Here is a 26353-nt window from a genome sequence, read left to right on the forward strand (position 1 = left end):
GCATCAATAATAACAATTGATTTGGGAGATTGATTTGGGAGGTTGCAGTTTTCCATCAACACATCAAACTGATCCATGACATGAGTTCTGGCAAAAGACAGGGGAAATTGAGGGGATGATTCAATTAGAGGTTCAGAGGCTTTAGGGAAGAACTGTAAAAAAGAAAGCATCCACAAATTCTATGGCCATAATGAATATTATCTATCCATCATCCAGATGTGAAAACACAATTAATAATTGTATTACAGACATTTCAATTTTCCTTTTAAGAAAGTAGTTTACAGACTTTGAGACCACAAAACACAGGACACGAGACTTCCAGAGGGAGAAATATTCAACAATTAAGACAAGAGCTTCTTTCCTTCCAACAGGAGATGTCTAATGCTGTATGCCAAACCACTAAGTTATGCCATGGTAACCATAGATGCTACAGAGAGGCAGCGAACCAATGGGAATATCCTGCCAGAGGAGCTTTATTCATTCCATCTTCTCTTCTCCTCTGGCTCCTTTTAGGAATGGAGTGTGAGATACTCTCCAAGATATCCAGTCCTCTTTTAACATCTGCATTGGGCCAGTGCCACAACCCCAAGACCACTCACATCACAGCAGTGGCCCAGAAAAACATAAAGCTGAATGCAACATTTCTCTGTACTCCTTTGATGAAGTGGCTTGGGAGTAAGTGGGTAGGCGTGGGTGTGGGTGGGCGGGAAGCTGAGAAAAAATGGTTTAGAAAAAATATTGGGATACTACAATTTGCCAGTGACTCCTCTAAGTCTGTTAATATGGAAATATATCACATGCAAATATCTCACAGTTCTTCCTTGCAAACTAAGGGTGCATCTGCACAGTAGAAATAATACAATTTCATAGAAGCATCGAATCATAGAACCGTAGAGTTGGAAGAAACCGCAAGGGCCATCCAGTCCAATCCCTCTGCCATGCAGGAACTCTCAATCAAAGCATCCCCGACAGATGGCCATCCATCTGTTTGACTCTACTTTAAGCACTGTAGCTTCATCCTATGGAATTCTGGGATGTGTAGTTTCACAAGGACTTTAGCCTTTTCTGCCAGACTGCTGGTACCTCACAAAACTACATATCTCAGGATTCTGTAGGACGGAGCCTTGGTGGTTCAAGTGATGTCAAACTGCATTATTTCTACAGTATAAATGCACCCTAAGGCTTCTAGGTTCAGCTAAGAATCACTTCAAGACCTAAGAATCACTTCACGAACGAGCAAATGAAATGAAAATGCAAATATGCTAGTTAAAAAAAAGAAGCATATATCAAGTTCAAGATGCCTTTTGAATTGCCACTAAAACAAGACTAGTGTGAACACAACAACTTTGGGACAGAATCACTTCTTGTATGACATTCTACACCCAACATCAAATTGAAGCAGATATAAAATAGCAGTTGTACTGAATATCAACCACATAAGATGGCCAGCAATGTTGCTGCTTCCTGACTACTCCTCATAGTTGTAATATTGCAGAGAACAAATGCTGGCCCTTTAATACAAAACCACAGATACTGAAGGGTTAACAAACAGCTATTCACTTTCGCCAACTTAATCTACACCCCATTATGTCATAGGCAAAGCTACACATTCCAGCAGTGATATGGCTATTCTAAAATAAGTCCCTGTGGCTTTAGGGTTCTCCTTTAGAGTATTCCTACTTTAGAGCAGAATAGTTCATTCCATGGACAAATCTACTCTTTGCCCTCATCACTTCTTTTTCTTGGCTCAATACTAGCTTGCTCCAAAGTTGCACAGTTAAAAAGAAGTACTTTACACAGAGCATTTCCAGGGTAAGTGAAGCCACGTCTGTTTCCCTACCCCCTTCTTGGTTCTGCATAGTCTTAAGTTAACCATTCTCTTTGTGGAAGGGGAGCATGAATGAGGCCCCACTTTAAAGCTACCAATCAGTTCTAAAAATACCCCCCTCCAGCAAACTGCTGCCTTGCAATGGACAAAATAACAGATCAACTTTCTCCCTGTCACCCAGCAACTGCAAATTATTTTAAGGAACACATTTTCAAGCTTCTAAATCTCTACGAAATATTTCACAAGAGAACATAAAATCAGGAAGGGGGGAAAGGGGGGGATTGAGGAAAGCCACAGACATGACTAAGGTAGGAAAAATCTTACTGTTTTGGAAAGCCATTTTCACCCGCCAAGTCTATAAAAACTTTCCCCCCCTGTCTCTTGATGTTTCCAAGATCTCCTATTAGTCCTATTAGTCTTTAAGCAGCGATTTATAGTTAATCTCCGAGCCAGTATAAGAACCTAATCTCTGTGGGTCATATTCACTTTCCACACACCAACGGGGCTCTTCTGAACATCTTGAGCTCTTCCAATGCACGCATTTGATGGAATGTGTGCCTTTGTCCTTTCCACCCAAAAAGGGCTTCCTTCCAAATGCAGAATGAAAGTCCAGGAAGGTAGAAGATGACAGCTGCTGTTGGAGGCAAAGTTCCCTTAAAAACAAAAAGCAGAAAACCCCACTCTACATCCTTCCAAAGTGTCTTCCGATTGGGCTGCAAACTTCTCTGGCAAGCCTCTAGCAAGAGGGTTGAATGGTGACACACAGGCAAGCGCTTGAGTTATTTGTATGTAAATCAGGGTGTCAGCTGGGGTGCCAGCTGCCCCCCCTCCATCTCTCCCTGAAATTTGACACTAACCCTTCTAGGTTAAGCAGGCAGTCACTGAGGCTGACTAAAATCAGACAAAAGCATATCACCAGACAGTGGGGGGCTGGGGAAAGAGTTGTCCTGCCAAAATAGTATGAGTAAATAACTTGGCTCTTAGGGACTAAGAAAGGAGCTTAGAAGGGGCTGCTCAGCAAATGAAGGAGGTGGCACAGAGGAGAGCTGGGATCTGAGCTCAAAAGTAAACAAACCCAATAGCATTTCTTTCCGGCTGTCTTCAGGCGAAGGCATGAGAAGACAGCCAAAATCAGAAGTCTGGAGAATATCCATCGTCCACAACAAAGGTGATCTTTGTCTGCACCTTTAGTTGGCAATAAAGGGTGCTAGGGGAGGTTATAAGAGAGGCAATTTTCCTCCCCTCTCCCATAGTCGTAGCAGATATGAGAGGCTGGTTACCAGGATTGGTTTGGGTAATCATTAACATCAGCCACTTTCACATTCCCCACAGCAATAAAAGAGAGAGAGCACCAATCTGTCAGCAAGCTGGAGCCTCTGAAAGAGAGCAGAGAAATACTGTGTGGTAGGTGGAATGTCCGGCTGATCAAGAAGATTGAGCAGGACCCCAGTGTACCTCTTTAACAGGAACAATAGGTACATTCACCTCCTACCATACCCACCAAAAGAAAATGCTAAAAGTTCTGAATCTGGATATGATACTGGAGCTTAATTTCCAATGGCACTGATTTATGTTGGCTCAGTTCAATTTGATAACCTTCATTACCGGAATTCTTAAAACATGCCTGCATATTAGGCTTATATGATTCTAATGCATGCACACACAGCACATTTCATATCTATTGTATGGTTTTCATTCTGGTGTTCTTAGTTGTGTTTGATATTCTTTAACTGATATACTACAGACAAGCAGTAAAATATATATGTAAGAAATAATACGAAAACTGATTATCTAGTATCTTGAAAGAATTGATATTCTCACTCTTGCAGCTTTGGATATGCTACAATTTAAAACAGACAAGCAAAAACACACACACACACACATGTATGCATGAATGCATTCATGTTTGTGTGTATTATGTAAAAATACTAGTTTTAAAAATATTTAGTCTTTGTTGTTGTGGGTCCTCAAGTCATTTCTGACCTATAGCGACCCTAAGGAAAACCCATAATAGGTTATTTTTTGCAACATTTGTTCAGAGGGGGTTTTGCCACTGCCTTCCTGCCTTCTAAGTCTGTAATACAAAAATGTGTCCTGAGCTAACTCCATTGCTTCAAAAGTTGAGGGTGCCTAGAGCAAAGTGCTGATCAGAGCTTGGGCCCAAGAGGTACAGTGGGCCCTTGATAACCACTGGGATTTCATTCCAGGACACCTCATGGATACCTTAATCCATGGATATTCAAGTCTCATAAAAAAACAGTGGCATAATAAAATGGTGTCCCTTACATAAAATGGCAAAATCAAGGTTTGCTTTTTGAAATTTACATATATTTAAAATATTTTCAAATTGTGGATGCTTGAATCCATGGATAAAAAAACCCCTGTGGATATGGAGGGCTAACTGTATTTCATAGCACATATGAGCCCTTATGAATTCCACATAGCTTACTGTACACATTAGAATATCAGAAAATGAATGCCATTAAATCTTTCAAGGGGCATTTTCTATTTGCAAGGTACTATATTATAGTTCCAGAGCAAGGTTATCTGTGATATCAGCAGAAGCCTATAGTAATAATAGCCTTTCATTTAGGTCAAAGCTATCAAAAGTTGGGTATGGTAGTTTTGAAAACCTTCCTCAGCTAGAGCTTGGAAAAGTTATTTTTTGCACTTTCAAAAAGCAACTATTCCAAACTCTGTTCTCATTCCTTTCCACTTCAGAGAGAATCATCAGGCTGCTTCTGATAGAGCAAAGGGGAAAAAAATCATATCGGCTAAAATGTTTTAAATTCTTGTACCTTGGATAATGAAATTATCTCTTGCTGTGTAGGTTGTCATATATTTTTAATTACTTTTCTTTGTGCTGTTCTTCTTGCATTTTTTTTATTGTCATAATGGCCATTTTAATGTTTTTTATTTACTTCACGCTGTGCATCACCTCCTACAGATGCACAAAAATGCAGTTAAGAGATGTGCAAATGTAAATAAATATTAGCTGTACACAGGACATATGCTCTCACTTTTCACTCCCACCTACTTCTCCTCCATCTCTGCCTCCCTCCCCACCGTCTTCTTCTCTGATTGCTGCATAGAGAGAAACAATCACTCTCCAAAGTACTTTTGTGTGGGCGCAGAAGGAATTCTTAGCCCTTTCTCTCTTTTTGCAAGAAAAACTACAGAAGACTAGAAAAGGAGTAAAATATTAATAAGGCAATGTTGAGTCATCACCTCCCTGTACTCTTTGAAACATCCCATCTCCTGTCAGAAGCACGACAAAAGAGTACAACGTGGATAAAAATAGGACATTTCTCTTGGCAAGCTGGGAAACGTGTTACTGGACTCCAAATCCCATCAGCTTTAGCTAGTTTAGACAGTTGATGGATCATGTATGCTGCAACCCAACAACTTCAATAGGGCCATGCATAGGGTTGCCATAAGTCTGGACCTCCAAACTGGGACAAATGTAGGACAAATGTAGGACAAAATTTTCAAATGGAGGGCACATTTTTATAAAAATGGAGGACACACGGAAAAAATTGATGGTTTTAAAAAAATGTTAATATAAATACATGTTTCTTAGGCATGATCAAAATGGAGTACATTTGGGCATTATTCCTAGACAGATGGCAGAAATGTACTTTCCCTTTCTGGCCACCCCCCCTCCCCCCATTCCAAACAGCACATTTGGGCATTGAACATGGCTTTACTTAACATGGCCTCTTGCATATTTCAGAGGCTTATTTGATAACCAAACTCTTTGGGTTTCACACTGAACATGCTATGCATACTGAATACGTCAAGGTGGTTTAACAAGAAGTGGGTTTGCCCTCGGATTCAACTGTACTTCTCAGAAGTGTGTACTTGGTCAAGGGACTTTGGTTTTTCTTCACTGCGCATGAGTTTGTAAAAATCAGAGCAACTTACATTGGCCATGTGCCTCAGAAGCTGGCTCATATCATCATCATCACTATCCTCTTCCTCCCTTCCTATATTAAAAGATCTCCACTGGCTGCCTATTCGCTTCCGAGCTCAATACAAGGTGTTGGTGTTGACCTATAAAGCCCTAAATGGCTTGGGTCCAGGGTACTTGGAGGACCGCCTCTCCCCATACAGTCCGCCCCGCACACTCAGAACATCTGGGGCCAACCTGTTGGAGGTCCCTAAGTCTCGCTTTGTAACGACCTCACAGAGGGCCTTTACTATCTTTGCCCCCACTTTGTGGAACAAGCTTCCTGCACAGCTTCGTTCCTCTGCATCGTTACTTTCTTTTAAAAAAGATCTAAAAACTCACTTATTTCGGCTGGCATTCCCACCTTAGTAATTTGTTTTTTGCCCCAACTATCTTAAAGTTGTTGTTCTATTCTTGCCCTGATAATTCGATTGTTTGTTTCCCGTCCCTACTCCTCTATCGATGTTTTAATTTTTATATGTAATATTTTAACTTGTAATTTATTGTCTTTTACCTGTAAGCCGCCTTGATCACATTGTGGAAAGGCGGGGTATAAATAAAGATTATTATTATTATTATTATTATTCCTCCCGTTTCCTCCTTCCTTCCTTCCTCCCTCCTCCTCCTCCTCCCTTCCTTCTTCTCTCCTTCCTCCCTTCCTCCCCTTTCCTCCTTTCTCCTGCTTTCCTCCCTCCTTCCTTCCTCTCTCCTCCTCCTCCCTTCTTTCTTCCCTCCTTCCTCCCCCTTCCTCCTTCTTTCCTCCCTCCCTCCCTCCTCCTCCTCTGTCTCCCAGCCCAGGCCCAAGTGGAGGAGGAGGTGGGTGGCTGCCTTGGCGTGCTCCCCCCCGCCCACGCGCCAAGGCAGGAGGCAGGCAGCCAGCCTCCTCCTCTGCCTCCGCCTCCCGGGCCCAAGGAAGTGCCCAGCGCGGAGGCGCACCAGGCAGAGGAGGCAGTGGGTGGCTGCCTGCCAGTGCCTGCTGCCTTGGCGCGTGCACGAGCGCAGGGAGTGCCAAGCCAGGCAGGCACCTCTGCCTCCTCCTCAGCTTGGGCCTGGGCTGGGAGGCAGAGGAGGAGGAGGAAGGAAGGAGGAAGGATGGAGAAAGGAAGGGAGGCTTGGAACAGAGGAGGAGGAGGAGGAGGTGCGCCTCCTGTGCATGCCCGCGCCCCCTCCCCACCACCCTCCCCCGCGCACCGCCTCCTCCTTCGCTTCCGAACAGAGGAAGAGGAGGAGGAGGTGGGTGGCATGGCTGCGTGGGGAGGCAGGGGAAGGTGGGTTGGCGCCATGTGGGCCCCAAACCGGGGGCTGGGGGCCAAACCGGACTGGGACCGGGAGGGGCCCCCCAAAAGCAGGTTTGTCACGGGGGCCGCCGGGTTATGGCATCCCTAGCCATGCACCCTCTATTTCTGCTATATATAGATTCTGGGAGTTACAGTCCAAAATAATTTTTCAAAGCTTGAATATACAAAACTTGAAGGGAGCTAATATTTACAAAAGCATTCCTGAAGGTCATTCTAAACAGGCTACAACACCCATAAAAAATAGGGGACAATTAGGAAACTAGAAATCTGAATGAAAGGAACCATTAAATGAACAGAATGCTTTAAGGTCTTCTCATGCTCAGTTCTGGATAGTCATCTGCAGCTATTAATGCATTAACAACCTTTTCCTGCTCTGTTACTGGTTAAACAACAGCTTCTGTTGCTGTTTTTTCAAAATCAACAACAAGTAAGCTAACTTTCCTCTTAAAAATCGCAGTTACTGTATTCTAACTAAACGTTAAACTTAAAATGTCCTTTCCTCACATTTTTTTTAAACTTATTTATGTAGCAAATGCCAGGAATTTTAGCTACCGACCATTTCCTTGGTGCTGTTGCAACAGTTACAAATGAAGTCTGCTAAAGCTCTAGCTTATTTAAAAGAAAGAGCTTCCTTTCTTAATAGGGCTTGATCTGAATACAAACAGAAGGGAAGATTGGCAGAAGTAAAAGTGGGTAAACAAACCATTATTTTCAAACCAGTATTTTGGAGATGGTTTCCTGCTTCCTGAAATGTGAAGAATTCTTGCTTCCCAGCCTATTAATTAATCTGATGAAGTGCAAAAGGTTTGACAAAGCAGGTACAATAACTCTTTCCATTCTCCTGTAACATACCCAAAGTAACTTTATGTTTTGTAGCCTGGAATATTGCTTGTGTTTTTGTCTGTTATGCACCTTTGATACTGACTTGCAACGTCTCTGTCATGAGATTTTCTTGGGAAGATTTGTTTAAGAGAAAATTTGACTTCAACAGGCTGAGAGACGGTGATTTGTCCAAGGGCACCATTTGGTTTCAGTGGCTAAGCGGGCATTCTAACCCTAGTACAACAATCAATCCACTACATCATGCTGGTTCTCCACTGTTCATGTTAAAAGTGTTTAATAGTGGAGGTACCATTGCCAGCATCCAATGATCTCATTCTGCTAAGGCAATTACCACATTAATGAAAGCCATGAATCTGTAAGAGTTGAGCAGGGTGGCTGAGGATAGGGTTACTTGGAGGTCTCTCATTGTAGGGTCGCCATGTGTCAAAATCGACTTGATGGCAGTTAACAACAAAGTTTTAGATGGGGTCTAAATACCTTAAAGGCACCAGATCCCATCTGATCTTGGAAGCCAAGCAGGGTCAGCCCTGGTTAGTACCTGCATAGGAGATCATTAACAAATACCAGGTGGTATGGGTTATATTTCAAAGGAATGGACTGGTAAAACCACCTCTTGGTATTCCGTGGCTAAGAAAACCCTATGAAATTAATGGGGTTGCCATAAGTCAACAGGCAGTTTGAGGGCACAGACACAAACAGTTTTAGGCCAGAATCAGTCTATTTGATGTGGGAGACCAGCACATGTACCACCCCCCGCCCCCCGGATGTGTCATGAACCAATACCATATTTATATCACTGGCTACAACTGTTTCTTCTTCTGGAAACCACTGCAGGTTGACAACCAATGGCTCATAGACCAACACTGGTTCATGGACTATTGCTTTGGGTAGCACTGTTCTAGACTCTTCGCAAGAGGGAAATGCAATGCTGTTTTTGTCTGCCCAATTTTAGGAGAAGGGTTTTGTCCTTTTTCTTCTAAGAACACATACATAAATCTTAATGTACTACAGTTTGCAGTGGAACTCTCCTAAAACGTTATTCTCCTCCAGTAATACTACCTTGAGTTTTGACCTACACATACTTGATACATCAAATCACCAAAAACATACTAGCTACTCTAAGAAAAATGTAGAAATGGCATCAACCATAGAGTGTGGATGCTGTTTCAGATTTCGTTTTGGAAGGAGTAAGAACAGACTTTCCCTCAAACGGGAAACGTCTCTTAAATATATCCAAGATTAAAAGTTTTAAAAGTACATTTCAAGATCAGCTGTCATTATTACTTTATTTTTATACTTCTTAATCACTGCAGATCTAATCTTTTCCCATCCACCCACTTCTTAAGCAAAAGTACTTGTGCCTTTGGTATGCATGTCTGGTACACAGATCCATGTAATTGTTTACAGCAGTTATCATTCAGCATACAGAACCAAAGATTTAGTCTTAGATATAGTCAGTGAGGATAATCCTATATAATACTATATAGGAAGGGTTGGGAATATGCGGATTTGTCACTGTTGCAGGATTCCAAATCTTGCTAGCCAGCATAGGCATTGGTGAGGGACCATGGGAGATGCAGTCCAATCTGTAGGCTCAAACATTCCTAATCCCTGCTATATAATTTTGTCAATTTTCCTTAAATGGGATCCAGGTTCTTTACAACAGAGGTGAGCAAAGTGTGGCTTTTGCAAATATTGCTGAACTGCAATTCCCATCACCCCTAGCTAGCCTGATCAATAGTGAGGAATGCTGAGAATTGAAGTATGTAAACAGGGTGAGGAGAATGCAGCTATTTTAAATGGCAATTAATGCTGAAATGGGGAAAGGATGAAATAAATAAACAGCTCACACAAGAGCAGTCTGAATGGGACTTTGGCCAAAGACACCTGGTAGTGGACTTCCCCCCTCAAATTGTGCTGAGCACAGCCTTAAACATGAAGTAGTTACTATATACAATTGACCTTCCCTATCCAGATTCTTTATCCACAGATTCAAGCATCCACATCTTGAAAATATTTAAAAAAAAAAAAAGAATTCCCTAAAGCAAACTTGATTTTGCCATTTTATATAAGGGACACCATTTAACTGCACCACGGTATTTAATGGAACTTGAGCATCCACAGATTTTGGAATCCACAGTGGTTCTGGAACCAAACCCCAGCAGATACCAAGGGCCTGTTGTATATCTCAGGCTATATAAATCATAACCATATCTTTGAATTGTCCACAGAAACAAACATGCAGCCAGTGGAGTTATTTTAACAGGACCTTAGTATGGTCTCTATAGCTTACCCCAGTAACAGCTCTTTGGACCAGGAGAAGTTTTTGAGCACTCTTCAAAAGCAGCCACAAATAGAGTATGTTACAAATGTGATGTAACTAAGCCATGTATCAATGTAGCCATATAGGATACCCTCAAGAAACAGGCACATTTGGTGCACTTGCTTTAAATATATAAAAGCACTCCTGACTACTGCAGAAATTTGGCTCTCCAGGTTCAAAGCTGAGTCCAGGAATACACCAAAGTGTGAATCTGTGTCTTCAGGGGGAGTATAACCACATCTAACACAGGCTGAACTCCCATTCCCTCATCTGTCTTTCAACTGACCAGGAGCACCTCTGTTTCGTCTGAATTAGGTTTCAACTTGTTTGCCCTCATTCAGTTCATTATTGATAACAGTCAGTCCATCCTCTTCAAGATGTGGGAAGTGACTTTTCAAGGTATGCTCCCCTTTGGAAGGGAGAACACTGGAAGCTGTAATGATCTGCTCTATAAGCGTACAGTTTGAGCAGGTACTGCAGAGTGCATTTAGGGGATTATCACATGGAGGCATTTACCATCGGTAAAATGTTGGCAAAAGGTTCCCGAAGTGCGAAAGTGTGATAGCACATCATGCTTCCAAAATGTCATTGAAGTGTCCTGCTTCTCTCCCATCAACAAAGCATTCGAAGAGCGGCCATTCTGTGAATAATGGGATCTTCCATTGTTCCAAAAATGGCTGCTCCACAAACGCTTTGTCGAAGGGAGAGAAGTGGGATGCCTTAATGACATTTTAGAAGCACAACACGCTATCACACCTTTGTGCTTCAGGAACACTCCAGCAAACTTTTGTCCATGGTAAGGCTCCATATGATAAGCTCCTAAGACAGGTAGTGCTAGTATCCAAGTAAGGTCTTTCCAACATCCTCAGCCAATTTCCTATTTTCTTGACCGATCAAGTAGATTAGACATACCGGAGTAGTGATGTAAAGAATATTCGTCAAAATTCAATAAACAGAAGAAATATCTGTTATTCAAAGATTTCAAAAGCTTTTTACAGAGAAAAAATTATGAGCACATCTCGATCAACAAGTAAGAATTTTGGTTTTTAATTCGATGGCCAGGATTTGAGTATTTTGCATAAGCAAAGCTACCATTCATATTGGGTTTTTCTAGCAGAGGAATGTTCTTTAAACCTCTGCCAAACGTCCTTTTGACATGTTAATTGTTTGAAATGCCAGAAAATTAGTGTAAATGTTCGCTTCCCTGGTCTTTTATTTTCATTCGAGAAATCTGTGAAAAATACTTCTCAACAGAAAAAATAACTTTTTGAAAGTGGGACTTTTGAAAAGAATATTTTTAAAAAAACATTTGCATTTAGTTCTCGATGGGTGAGAAGAAGAAAAATTGGTTTGTCACAACACTATACCGGAGCTTGCTCCTCCCACCTTGCAGAAATGTTATCATGCAAGGTACATTTCAAGGTGGCTGTCAACAAAGAGCTGCCAATTTATCAACTCAGCAAGTACCTCTCGTTTATTGTCAAAAGTATATAAAGAAGGATGTTTCTTCATAACACAGCTGTTAAGCTGTAACAATACAGTACATCAGTTTGAGGGTATTCTTTTCAAGCCATAATGAGAGCTCTTTTTGTTTTGGACCCTGCATCATCATCCTTTGAAATCAGTAATTTTCCATAACCTGCTACACCGGATATTAAAACAGTGCCACAGTCTTTTCCCCATAGCATATTCTTTCTTGATAGGCATCTGTCAATTTTTTTTCCCTGCAGCACTTTCATATCTACCAATACTCATCAGTTTGATTTAAAATTCTAATATGCAAGCTCCCCTCTCCACAAAAGCAGCAGTAACATAAGAGAATACCCCAAGAAGAAAGTTAATAGCAATTTGATTATAATGGTGAAGAAAGAAATCTGGATGAAATCAGAGGGTTACCCTCAGCAATTGCAGTAATTACAAAGAGTATAATGTGCATGAAGGCACAGTTATTGCTAAGAGAATTCTTAAAGAATGTTAGTCAAAAAAGAAGTCAGCTGCATATATACTACCAATACCATTGGTGCTTTTTACTGAAGTAAGTCTATAATCAGTGTTGTTATTTTTTATTCCACCTACTGAAGTAAGTACATCAATCAGTCTGGAATAAACTGCCACAGTTCACTGCATAGCACATGACCTGCATGTATTTGGTTTCCAGTTCTAATGCTGGGATCACCAATACTAGGATCTCAGGTAGCAAGAGATAGGAAAGACCTCTGTGTGAGACTCTGGAGAGCCTCTACCACTGAAATATAGCAATACGCATGTAATGCAGCATTGCCAGTGTATGACTTATTGTGTTACCAATTCAGATACTGGAAATGTTATTTCTGGCCTACAGCTCCAATAATCCACCAACCAGATACCCAATGGCTATGCCAGTAGTGGATTCACAGAGCTGTAGTCTAAAAAAGTATATTTTCCAAGTTGTGACCAACTACTCTAAACTGGACTGAACCTGCTGATGTATTAGCCCTTCAAAGGCAGGAGTGAGACACATGGAAGCCTTTTATATCTTTCAGTGCTGAATTTCACTAGATGTGACTTTTTCCTTCACAATAGCACAGAACAAGCTATGCATCTCTGAAAAGTATAGGAGGCCTTTTGGAGGGCAGACCATGCAATTTGATGCAATACTTCCTTCTAACTGTCATAGTAATTACCAAGGGTAATTGCTGTGATGATCTTTCAAGATTGTTGTGGTGACACAATTTTGAAAATTCAGGAGAAGGTATAGTCCCACTGCAGTCAGAAATGTAAGCACTTCCTTAATAAGTGCAAACACACACACTCTATTTCTATTCAGGTATTCTAGCCCTTCTACAGTTACAGATATGAGTGAGGAGAGCAGGGACATGCGAGATGCCCCCTCTCTCATGTCTTCATCATGCAGCCCTGCTACTCTCTATTCACCAGAACACTAAGCTCTACAGGTGGAAGATTAGGCTTATACACACTGTGTAGGCTTCCTGCTGCAGACTATTCATTCTTCAACAGGTCAATGGATCTAGGTGATTAGTAGATATAGGCGACAGAAATATTCCAGTCAGAGCTTGCTAAAAAATCTCCCACAATCTTTTGCACGACAGCTCCCAGAATTCAGAGCAACCATGCTATCCAAAGTATTTTGGGGGTTCTAGTCCAAGAGCAACTTTTATAAGCTCTGGTTTTGGAGTGGGTGAACCCACCAACTTTCCATTTATCATATAAGGGCTAGAATACCACATAGGTTGAGAGAAAAACATAGACTACTGAAAAGAAATGTTGAGTCAACTCCTTTGGATTATCACCTCAAATGCAACAGCTCCCTAAAATGGTAGTGTATATGCAGCTTTGATTTATCAAGTTAGGATAGAAAGTGAAAATGATGAAGGGCAGAGCCCACTGCAATACCACAAGAAAGTTTAAAAAATACCTTCTTCACCATCTGAAATATATTCACCATCACTGAGAATTTCAGGGGCATTCGCTTTACGAACTGCACAATTTAAGTGAACAAAATGTTAGGTCAATATAAAGGTGAGTGGGAAAAATTGATTTCAACAGAACAACTTAGGCATCACAATTTTAACGCATACATAAACCAAAATCAACAAGAAATATAAATTCATATTCCTAAATTTATGGCAAGGAGTTTTATTGTACATACCCTCATCATCAGACATGTCCAAAACTTCATTCATTGTTTCTGGTACGTTCATTTTATGCTTTTCTGTAACAGTCTGTTAAAGACAAAAGAATATTATGTAACACACAAATAATTTTCACAGGAAAAAGGGTAGTTTTGATCACCGTTCTGTTGATAAAATTGCTGTTCCTAAACATTCACACCACTTCATTAGACCCATTGTGCCAGTAATTTTTAGATTAATGTTGAAAGGTAGGACAGTATTATTAGCTAGATATTTTCAAAAGGGGACTGGCTGAGGATTAAAAAAAAGATTTGTCTATTTGCATTCATAGCTGAAGAAGCATTTACACCAGGGCTTCATTATTTTCATCAGTTCACTAACACTTCATGGGGGATGGGGGATAAAACACAGAAAATATACAAAGCTTAAATATTTAAATTCCTGGTATCACTAAAGTATTTAATGTAACTTTCTCTTTATCAAAGAGCAGCATCCTTCAATGGTTTACAGAGGTCAGCGACAGGGCAGGTTTTAAATAAATAACAAGCATCATTGTAAAAATACACTTTCCTCATTGTAATATTGTTACTCATTATTATTTAAATAGATTATTTTGTTTCTCCTTCATCTGCTGTTTTAATTATTTCATACTGTTTTAAAGAACGGGCAGCTGCTATTTGACTTTAAGTGGTACTTTGTATTTCAAACATAATCATCTTTTAAACATAATTTTGCAGTCAGTTTTGGAAATTTAGGAGTATATTACTGGATCCTCATTTTCTGAAATAAACAAAATGGGTGAAATAAGATGGGTCTAGACACAAATACTATTGACTACCATAGACCATTAACAGATGTAAAAACCTGGGTTTACAATATGGTATAAATTCCTTTCCATGAAATTACTAAAGTACCGTACCATATAGACAATATTAGTATAATGACCAAAGAACTATGTTGTATTCAAAATGTCACATGATGTCATGATCCAGCAAGGCCATTCAATTCAAATTGGGTCCTCCAGTACCTTATCTGGGAGCATATGACCACCCACTCATTTACATGTGCTGCTTGACAATGTTGGCTAAGCTATTCTACTCTTAGACAGTTGGCTGATAGGCACAAGGGGGCAGGGAAGTGTGCATAGAAGCATCCTTTCCTCTTCCAAGAGAAGTGGGTAGGCATGGAACAAGGGCTGGAAGATGACAGGGCAGAACTACACATGGCTACAAGCTACAGAGAAGAGGAAGGCTAGAATTCAAATTTGTTACTGTGGCGTACCTTCAAGTTATTTCTGACTTAGGGCGATCTTAAGGCGAACCTATCACAGGGTTTTCTTGGCAGAATTTTTTCTGAGAGGAGTTTGTCCTTGCCTTCCTTTGAGGCTAAAAGAGTGTGACCCATGCCCAAGGCAACCCAGTGAGTTTCCATGGCTGAGTGTCTCTCCTAAGGTCTTATCCACACGATGAGGTCCTACTGATTCTGTATCACTCTCTGCTTCTCCTGAAAAGAATTCTACTGTACTTTGGTGAGAGGGCTAGTCCAACACTAAACCACTATGTCACACTGGCTCTTGAAATACCAACTGGAAGTAAATGAAGCAATTTTTTGTCTATAGGCCTCTACATATACTAACTGCAGTATACATCATTTGCCTTGAGATATTTGCTAGTTTTTATTTGAAACGTAGTCACTTGACATCATAGTTTCCCTTTTGCCATGGCCTATGGCCTATTCAAATGATAATAATTATAAATAAATAATGCTATGTGGATTCAGAAGAGAAATCATGCTGGAGACAGTGCTAAATATTCAGAACAAGAGAGGTTAGCCTAAATCAGAAGTTGGCAGCTTGTTTCAAATTTAGTTCTAACAATAAGTTTCAGAAACTTTTTTTTTTTTTGGAGGGGCATATGTGGCATCTAACAAATTCCCCACATATCCATCTTGGACAAGTTGCCACCTACTTTCTAGGTTGATTGTTCTGAAACAAACACTTCTCTGTCAAAGAAAAATCTGATTATTGCTTTCACTGTTGAAATATAGCCATACTTACAATTGTTGTCATGGTCTCTTCTGTCACTACCTTTAGTGTATCAACCACTGAAATGTAACCAAGTCGTTTTGCAATGGCAAGGGCAGTGTTCCCATTCTAGACAACAGAAAAGTTAATTACCCTTTTTAAATGTTCATACAGTCTTCAGCTAAAGAGGTAACTAGACATACAGCTTGCTTTCACTCAATAAAACATGACCTAACTAGTGCTTACATCCACTGTTAGTGGATGTAAATAGAATGTTTATGGAGGCAGATGGAAAACCAAAGACATGCTTCTTCTCCCAAATCCACATGTCCCCTGCTAAAATTTGTCTGAAGTGAGAACACAAGTTTTGGAAGGAAGCAATCATTGTTTAATATATTATGTACAAGAAACACAAGGAGTGAGAAACAAGTCCGGATTACAGAATTAATTCTAAACTCAGAGATACAATATTGTGCATGCCTTTCTTCAATGTAGGCAGGAATAGTGAGGAAAACATAATTTTCTAGGACTCTCCTAAGGTCTTATCCACATTATGAAGTCCTATTAATTCTGTATCCCTCTTGAACTGTCATGATCTTCCGGAAGAGAATCCTACTGTACTTTGATGATTTGATTGCCCTAACTCAGGACTAGAATTTCAAGAGTTCCTTAGGAAGGGTGTCTAATGTTATATGGCTTTGTTTATAGTATGCATTCTTTTAGTGTACATATTTCCTGAGCATGAAGTATAGTGATCTGAGAGCTACTTCAAACTCTTTCAAACAGTTAGGCTTGCCATGGTTGTAGCACATCCACCTCCATGTTCCCTGCAACCAACACAATGAGTTATTACTGTGAGTTCATCAGCCTGCTATTGAAAAGCATGATTGCTATATAGTGAGTAATTCTTCTCTAAGATAAATAGAAAATTATTAAATACAATTTAATACTGGGTCTGATGACCTCTCTCTTTCTTCCTCTCTTTCAGTCTCTGTTTGAGTATATGTATGTGTATTGCTCATGAGTCTTAAATGTGAAGCTGCTCCAGACCAGGAATGGGGAAGAGCAGAGTTAAAGGCCACTACTGTTAGGTACATTGATAAGCTGGGAACAACTTTGTCAAGCAATCTCTGTGTAGAGTTTACTCCTTGTAGAAAACTGATGTGAACTGTTTCTCTAACTTTATTTTCAGGGAAGTATATAAGTTTATTTTCAGTTAGTGATGGCTCAAGCAAAAATGCATGACTTCTGTTATATGGCAGTGTCTCTGAAAGTATGCAGGCATATATGGACATGGGCAAAGTCTATCAACTCAGTTCCATCATTTCCTCCCTTTAAAGGGCTTCTATAAAACCAATATAATAATTCAAAGTGTAAGTACAGTAGATACTAGAGGGAAAGAAAGGTTAGAAAAACATCTCTCTTACCACAGTGAGTTCGTTGGGTGATGCACCATTCTGGAGCAAGACATTGATTATATGGGTGTGCCCCTGTTGAGCTGCTTGATGCAGAGGAGTGTAACCATTCTAAACAGGAGAGAAAACAGAAACAGTGTCTCTGTTATACACATACACAAACAAACAAACAAACACAAACAAACACAACAAAAAAGGACTAAGGAGGGAAGGATATGAGAGAAGGGTAAAATCTCACCTTTGTTTTGGCGTTAACCTTTGCAAATTGCTGCAAGAGGAAATTAACTATCTTTATGTTCCCATAGTGGCAGCCAACATGTAATGGTGTATATCCCATCTGAAACACACATAAAAAGAAAGGGAGAGGAGAATTAATGAATGAATATCTGTTTAGAAGGACAATATAATTCATTTTTTGGCAACAGACCATGAGTCATGTCAAGCTGTTGTGCTTAAAGGAAGTATCTACTCACCACCACTTGTGCCACAATATTGATTTATGTGGACATTTCAGTGAATAGCCCTGACAAAGCAACACAGGGACAAAAGAGAGCATTCACTCACTGGTGAACATTTCTCTGTGTCTTTCATTTATACTTAAAATTCCAATTTCCACAAATACAATGCATAGAAAAACCTGTTAAGTATAAGGATAAATTGATCAGATGCAAATCTGAAAAAGAATGTTCCATATATGATTCTATGTGCTGTACGTTAACAGCCCTTGATTCTGCTCTCTCTCATGGTGACCCGTTGGATGAGACATCTCCAAGATCCTCTATCCTACACTGCTCTGCTTAGATCAGGGGTAGGCAACCTTTTTGAGCTGGGAGCCGGGTTGCTGTCCCTCAGACAACTGGGGGGGCCGAACTCAAAATGGCGCCTGGAGTGGCGCAGAAGCTGCGGCGGGGGGTGGCAGTTGGCGGCAGGACCAGGCTGGGGCCAGTCCCAAGGCCTCGCCGGGCTGGATCTGGCCTGCGGGCTGTAGGTTGCCAACCCCTGGCTTAGATCCTGTAAATTTAGGCCCATGACTTCCCTGATTGTATACATTCATTTGGTGTGTGATCTTCCTCTCTTTCTATTGCTCTCTACCTTCCATAGCATTATTGTCTTTTCTAGTGAGTCATGCTTTCTTATGATGTGGTCAGAGTAAGGCTGCCTCAATTTTCGTCATCTTGGTTGCCAGTGAGTTTTCAGGCTTGATTTGATCAAAGGACCCATTTGTTTGTCTTTTTGGCTGTCTGTGGTATCCTCCGTTCTCTTCTCCAGCACCACATCTCGGATGTGAAAGCTTTCTGTCAGTTTTCACATCCGAACATGGTGATGGGGAATGCAATGGCTTGGATGATTCTGACTTTAGAGCTTAGTTGTATACCTTTACATTTACCTAGTTCTTTCATAGCTGCCGTTGCCATTCCCAGTCTTCTTCTAGTTTCTTGACTGCAATCTCCATTCTAATCAGTGTTTGATCCAAGGTACAGGAATCCTTTTAACTATTTTGATTTCCTCATTATCTATGTTGAATTTGTGTAGGTCGTCTGTGGTCATTGTTTTCTTTATGTTCAGTGTTAAGCCTGCCTTTACACTTTCTTCTTTGACCTTCCTTAGTATTTTTTTAAAATTTATGCTGTTTTCCACTAGTAATATGGTGTCATCTGCACTTCTTAGATTGTTGATCTTCTTTCCTCCTATCTTCACTTCTTTCAAGTCTAAGCCTGCTTTTCTTATGATATCTTCTGCATACAAGTTGAATAAATTGAGTGATAGAATGCAGCTTTGCCTGACCCCTTTGCCAATCAGGAACCATTCTGTTTCTCCATATTCTGTTCTAATCATAGCCTCTTGTCCTAAGTATAGATTTCTCACAGGACTATCAGATATAGTGGGACTTCCATGTCTTTGAGAGCAATCCATAGCTTTTCCTGATGTATGCAGCCTAATGAGCCCATACAGACAAGCCAAAATAAAGCTGATTCGGGTCACTTTAGAGGTATGCTTTGGGTCACTTTGGCCGGAAGCAGCACCAAAGCCACGTTCCAGTTCATTTAAACAGCATACCCCCAAAGTGACCCAAAGCAGCTTTATTTTGGCCTGTCAGTACGGACCCTAATGTTATACAGGGAAGATATTCATCAGATTAGGTCTTTGATGAAGTCATGCTATTAATGTGTGCCCTTTCCTTCCTGAAAAAAAAAATAAGACATTTGACTTTCATAATGGAAATGGATGGCATATGAAGCAAAGCTAGAGGGTATAATGCTCTTTGTTATTTTTATTTTTAAAGCTGAGTGCAACAATTTCACCTTCACACACTAACTGTGCAGCTGGACACATTTTTTATGCTTGTCTCTATAAAAAAAAATCAATGCAATGTATAAATCATTAAGAGAAAAAAAAACCCCAATTCATTAAGCCAAAAAAGATGAAAGAAGAAAGTTAGACAATTGCATATTTTAAAAATCAAAACCATTTAAAATATCAAGCGTATACTAGTTCTTAAACTGTCCCAAAATCTACAATGGTTTTTAAAGTACTTCTTAAAAAGAACATTTTAACCTGATGTTGGAGTGATTTAAGAAAAGAAAGTTGAATGTCTGGAACAGTCAGACTTTGATCTATTTGACCAGCCACCTTCCTCTTACTTCTACCTACCTCACAGGAATGTTACGGGAGATGGGGGCTGACAATAAATACCAGCCTATACAGCTTGAAGAGGAAACAATAAAAATGTAGCAACAAAGAAGCAAGATTTCCAAACCCATTGTTCATTTAAAAACAAGGGGGGAAATATGAGGACTTCATTATTTCACACATTTGGATAGGGCCTGTAGCTTGCCCCTTACAGCTATGGAAATACAGTAAGTGCAACGAAGCTGTGGGGGCAAGTCCAGGTTTTGGAGAGTGGAATGAGAAGAGTAATGGGTCTCGTGGGGGCAAGCAGATAACAGCATAGAATCATCAGATGTATACCCCCTTTGTATAGGGTCTAGCCCCTCCATCCTTTTTCTTCCCCTATGTTTTCCCTGCATTACTTTGGAATAGTGTCTTCTTTAGTACTGAGATGACAACAGGATGGAAGAGTTATAAAAAAAGACTTATGCTGCTTCTATATTCCTGCTCTTTGTGTTTGCCCCCCTTTCCCCCCCTGCCTTTGATTTCTTCCCAGCAAGAAGCCCTGGTGGCGCAGTGGTTAAAGGCCTGTACTGCAGCCATTTACTCAAAACCACAAGGTTGCGTAAATCTAAATCTACGGATACATTCGAGGCCATGATGGAAGAAATGAAAAGGCTGCAGGCAGAAACAAACGCAAATATTTTTAGAGCTAGTGAAGAAATTAAATGCGAGTTAAAGTTGGAAATGAATGAAATGCGAAAATGTTTGGACAAACTAACTGAAGATATGAGTAAAGTAAACGAGAGACTGAAGAATCTAGAAACCCATTCAGGGAAAATGGATAAGAAGATGGCGGAGGTAAAGAATGAAATATTAGAAGATCAAGAACAAATTCTTAAACTTCAAGTAAAACAAAGGGAAAATTGTCTTAAACTAAGAGGTCTGCTCGAAAAACCTAACGAAAATCTCTATGTAGAACTAGCTCCAATTCTTGCAAAATTTATTGAAGAACCCGAAGCCCAATTCCTTTGGGAACTGGATCGTGTCTACAGAATAAACTCCCATATAGCTAAACAAAGGAAACTACCAAGAGACGTAGTTGTATATTTTGTGCGGAAGCAGACACGGGATCTTGTCTTGCAACAAAGCTACAAAGCCAAACTTTTGGTTGATGGTAAAGAAATCTTGATTCTTAAAGACATTCCCGGGAAGATCTTGCGCAGGAGGAAAGATTACAATTTCCTTATTGACATCTTGAAGAAATATGGGATCCCCTTCAAGTGGGAAGAAATCGAAGGAGTTCAGGTTTTTTGGAGGCAGAAGAAAATAAGAATCAATTCAGTAGAGAGAGCTAGAGATTTTCTAAAAGAAATTCACAAAGACTTGGAAAAGGAGGGGGGAGGGGAGGCGGGAGGAGGAGGGGAATAATAATGTAAGATTATAGAATTGATGAGTAATACCTAAGAGGAAAATGTGTCAGAACCCTATCTCCCCACCTAAATAAAAATGTTAAGAGTACTAATAAATCACAGTATATTCAACAGAATTTTATTTAATGTGATAGAAATTTTAGACTCACCTAACATTTTTGATCTGTTCATCCTTTCTGTCCCCCAATCGATGTTTCATTCAATAAAATTTGACCTTTTCTATTTTTACATTACATGGTTGTACTGATAATTTGTTCATCTGCTGCTTATACTGTAATTGTAAACAATGAAAATCTTATCCTGGAATATAAAAGGCCTTAACTCACCTCAAAAAAGAAACAAAGTATTTCTCTTTCTCGAAAGAAACCAGTCAGACATTGTTTGCTTACAAGAATCTCACATAAGAACTAAAGATGTTAGATTGATTAGAAACAAAAAATTGGGTAAAGAATATATTTCTTCCGTCAATCAAAGCAAGAGAGGTGTTATATTCTACATTAAAAACCACATTGAATCGAAAAATCTTTTTAATGATAAAGATGGCCGCTACTTGGGAATTGAAATCTATTGGAAAGGGAAGAAATGCCTCTTGTTAGGTATTTATGGCCCCCAAGACAACAAAAATAAATTTTATAATAAGCTACAAAAGATACTAATGGACTTAGACTATGAGAATATACTGGTGATGGGAGATTTTAATGGAGTAATTCAGCCTAAGTTAGACAGATCGTCAGGTAAACATATTAAAGAGACGCAAGGGAAATTACCAAAAAGTTTTTTTGGGTTAATGGAGAATTGCGGCATGACTGAGGTATGGAGACATTTATACCCCAAAGAGAACTGTTTTACTTTCTTCTCTGACAGACACCAATCACTATCAAGGATAGATATGTTTCTCGTATCACAAAATCTACTAACAGAGGTCAAGAAAATGGAAATACTAAACAGAACCATTTCAGATCATAACCCTATAATGTTAAATTTGAATGATAGTAGCAAGATTAACAATTGGTACTTGAATGAAGAGCTTTTGAAAGACGAAAAAATTGTAGAAGAATTTAAAACAATGTTCCAACATTTTCTAAAAGAAAATAAAGATAAAGAAGTTCAACTATCTATGGTATGGGACGCGGGTAAAGCAGTGATCAGGGTTTTTTTCTCACAGTGGAATATAAGAGTTCAGAGGGGGAAAAAACAGAAGGTAATGAAACTTAACAATCTACTTAAAGACAAGGAACAGGATCTGCAGAGATTCCCGCGAGACAAGAAAACCCAAAGAGAAATCAAAATGATAAAGAAACAACTAGAATTGGAGGCAACAGAAGAACTAAATAAAAGACTTAAACTAACGAAACAGAAGTGGTTTGAACATGCAAACAAAACTGGGAAATGGCTAGCTTACAAATTAAAGAAGGAGAAAGAAAAAAAAAGCTATCAATAGAATCAACTCAGACAAAGGGATCGTTACTCAACAAGAAGAAATCAAAAAAGTCTTTGTTGAATTTTACAAAAACCTCTATAAAGAAAATCAAATAGAACAAGAAGAAATTAGAAAATACGTAGCCTCATCGAGCATTGGAATTCTAACAGAAAATCATAGATCACAGCTAAATCAACCAATACTGACACAAGAAATTTGGGAAGCAATTGACTCTAGTAAGCTAGGGAAATCACCAGGAAATGATGGCTTAACGGCGAGATTTTACAAAACATTCAAATTTGAATTGGGACCTATTCTACAAGAAATTATGAATAAAGCCTTAAATGAGACAATACCAAATTCCTGGAAAGAAGCGGAAATAATAATGCTCCCAAAAGAAGGGAAAAATAATTTGGAACCAATGAACTATCGTCCAATATCACTCTTGAACAACGATTATAAAATCTTTGCCACAATTTTAGCAAATCGTTTAAAATCTTGTCTTAAAGATATAATTGATAATGATCAAAGGGGATTCCTCCCACACAGATTTATGAGAGACAATTCAAGAATTCTTTTAAACATCTTAGAATACTACGAGCGTCACAATGATAAACAATTGGGTTTATTGTTTATTGATCTAGAAAAGGCCTTCGACTCGGTGAATTGGTATACCCTTGTAAAAGTGCTAAAGAAAATCCAAGTTGGATCAAATTTCATTAATTGGATAACTAAAATATATAAAGATCAAAAAGCCCAGATCAGAATAAATGGTGAGAAATCTAAATTCATTGATATAAAAAGAGGTACAAGGCAGGGTTGCCCACTCTCCCCTCTTTTATTTCTATTAATAATGGACCTGTTATTAAAAGAAATTAAGTCAAATGACCAAATTAAGGGAACAAAAATTAAAAATCAGAGCTATAAAACCAGAGCCTTTGCGGATGATTTGATTTTATTTATGGAAGATCCGACTGGAAATATAGAATTGATTATGGGAATTTTAGACAAATTTGGTGCTATGACAGGCTGTAAGATTAACAAATCAAAGTCAGCATTTTTAATCAAGAACATGAGGGAGAGAGAACAGAGGCAATTGGAAGACAAATCAGGCATTAAAATAGAGAAGAAAGTGAGATATCTGGGACTTCAAATTTCAAACAAATTAAATAGTTTATTTGAAATGAATTATAAAAAAACATGGGCAAAAATAAAGCAGGATTTACTTAAATGGAATAAATTAAACTTATCAATTACAGGAAGAATAGCCAGTATAAAAATGATGGTATTACCTCAAATTTTATTTCTGTTTCAAATGCTCCCTATTATAGCATCTGACAAACCATTTAAGGAATGGGATAAAGACCTGACGCAATTCATCTGGAAGGGCAGGAAACCTAGAATCAAATACAAAAATCTGCAGGATTTGAAAATCAAAGGAGGACTAGGTTTACCAAATTTTAAATTATATTTTGAAGCTTGTGGACCTTTGTGGCTTAAAGAATGGATAATGTTGGAGAATTCAAACCTTCTAGAGATTGAAGGGGATGGCAACAATTACGGTTGGCATGCCTATCTAATTTATGGGAAGGATAAATCTAACAAATCCTTTAAAATACACTGTATTAGAAATTCCCTTATTAAAATATGGAACAAATACAAACCCAGAATCTTTCAAAACATTGAGGGTTGGGTCTCACCTCAAGAGGCATTTTATAGGAAGGAAATGGTGATAGACCATAAGTAGATAAGATACAGGGATATTCTGGGGGAAGAAGGAGAAGAAACAGTTTTAAAATCAAGGGATCAACTGAATAAAGAGGGTTGGAGAATTAATTGGTTTGCATATAACCAAATTGCCTCAAGATATAAAGAGGACCTCAAAGAACATAAAGTAGTAAAAACACAAGGGGATTCAGATCTAGGGAAACTCTTGCTAGAAGACAACTCGAAATTAATTGGGAAAATTTATAAAATCTTACTATCATATGAGCTAGAACAAGAGACAGTGAAAGAGAGTATGATAAAGTGGGCAAGAGAGATAGGCCATCCAATAACCCTGCAACAATGGGAGAATTCTTGGAAAAACAATTATGAATTTACAGCCTCACAAAACCTGAGAGAGAATTATTACAAGATGTTTTATCATTGGTACATAACTCCAGCTAAAATGGCAAAAATATACAAAGTCAATAATAATTTATGTTGGAAATGTAAAAAGGAAATAGGAACCTTCTATCACTGCTGGTGGGGATGTAAGGAGGCTAAGAAATTTTGGAAGTCAATAAGCAGTCAAATTGACCTCATAATGGGAAAAAAAATACAATTGATACCCGAAACTATGTTGTTAGGCATTATGGATGACAAGATGAAGGGCAGCGAAAAGAAAATCCTGTATTATCTAATTACATTAGCTAGAATAACCTTTGCCCAGAAATGGAAGAATGTAAACTGTCCGACTATAGAAGACTGGATACTAAAACTGTACGACGCCATAATGATGGATAGTCTGACACAAACACTCAAAAATACCAATAAAAAGCAGAGAAGGGATGAATGGGAAAAGGTAATCAAGTTTTTAGAATTAAACTGGGGTGAGATAGCGGTAACATCACTTAAATAAGAGAGCCAAACTCGGCTAGCATTAAAGAATACCTATAACTGGTGAAATTTTAATATCAAAGGGATTTGGGATCCACTAAATAGAAAGAGTTACGGAAAGTCAATAATTATGAACAGGTCGGATGAAGAAGATAGGAGGAAGTCAGTATATGTGCGTATTGTTTAGTATGTGAGAAAGTGTGATTGGGAATAAAATAATGGAGGATTGAAGTATAGGAAGGAATAGTAAGAGTAGTAAGAAGAAGCAGAGGGGATAAGTAGGTGTGGAAGGTTTGAGTAGGTAGTTAAGTGTAACAGAGGGAAGATAGGGAAGGTAGAATGGGATAGAAGAGAAAGAAATGTATAGGAAGAAATAGTAAGAGTAGTAAGAAGAAGCAGAGGGGATAAGTAGGTGTGGAAGGTTTGAGTAGGTAGCTAAGTGTAACAGAGGGAAGATAGGGAAGGTAGAATGGGATAGAAGAGATAGAAAGGAAAAGAGAAAAGAACTTAAGAAAGGAAGTAACAAGGAGAGGATAGTAGAAGAGTAATGAGTAAGAAGATAGGATGGTTAGGTATGACAAAAACTACTGAAGAATACAAATTAGAAATAATCTATGCTCTATAAGGAAAACAATTGTAAACGATTGAAATGATATATGCTTGTGTTTGTATAATTGTATGTTATTGTATGTTATTATGTTTTTTAATAATAAAATCTAAAATAAATAATAATAATAATAAAAAACCACAAGGTTGCGAGTTCAAGACCAGCAAAAGGGCCCAAGCTCAACTCAGGCTTGCATCCTTCCGAGGTCGCTAAAATGAGTACCCAGACTGTTGGGGGCAAATTAGCTTACTTGCTAATTAGCTTACTTGCTGTTCACCGCTATGATCTTTGGAATAGCGGTATATAAATAAAACAAATTATAAAAATTATTATTATTATTATTATTATTATTATTATTATTATTATTATTA

General features: G+C 38.9%; 1 protein-coding gene across 10 annotated transcripts in view; it reads right to left on the reverse strand.

Moving 5' to 3' along the window:
* The window catches only part of ANK3 (ankyrin 3), a 284245-nt gene that overhangs the window by 82773 nt on the left and 175119 nt on the right, over positions 1-26353 (reverse strand). For 7 of the 10 annotated variants that reach the window (XM_042458759.1, XM_042458764.1, XM_042458761.1 and 4 more), the window contains 5 exons: positions 17550-17648; positions 17324-17422; positions 15930-16025; positions 13891-13963; positions 13657-13719 (listed from right to left, as the gene is read on the reverse strand). In XM_042458759.1, coding sequence (XP_042314693.1) covers positions 13657-13719; positions 13891-13963; positions 15930-16025; positions 17324-17422; positions 17550-17648 — 430 coding nt within the window. The remainder of the gene's footprint in view (positions 1-13656; positions 13720-13890; positions 13964-15929; positions 16026-17323; positions 17423-17549; positions 17649-26353) is intronic. The other 3 variants (XM_042458766.1, XM_042458765.1, XM_042458769.1) reach the window with 1 other exon arrangement.

This window comes from Sceloporus undulatus, chromosome 3, assembly GCF_019175285.1.
Source record: "Sceloporus undulatus isolate JIND9_A2432 ecotype Alabama chromosome 3, SceUnd_v1.1, whole genome shotgun sequence".
In the NCBI taxonomy this organism is placed as follows: domain Eukaryota; kingdom Metazoa; phylum Chordata; class Lepidosauria; order Squamata; family Phrynosomatidae; genus Sceloporus; species Sceloporus undulatus.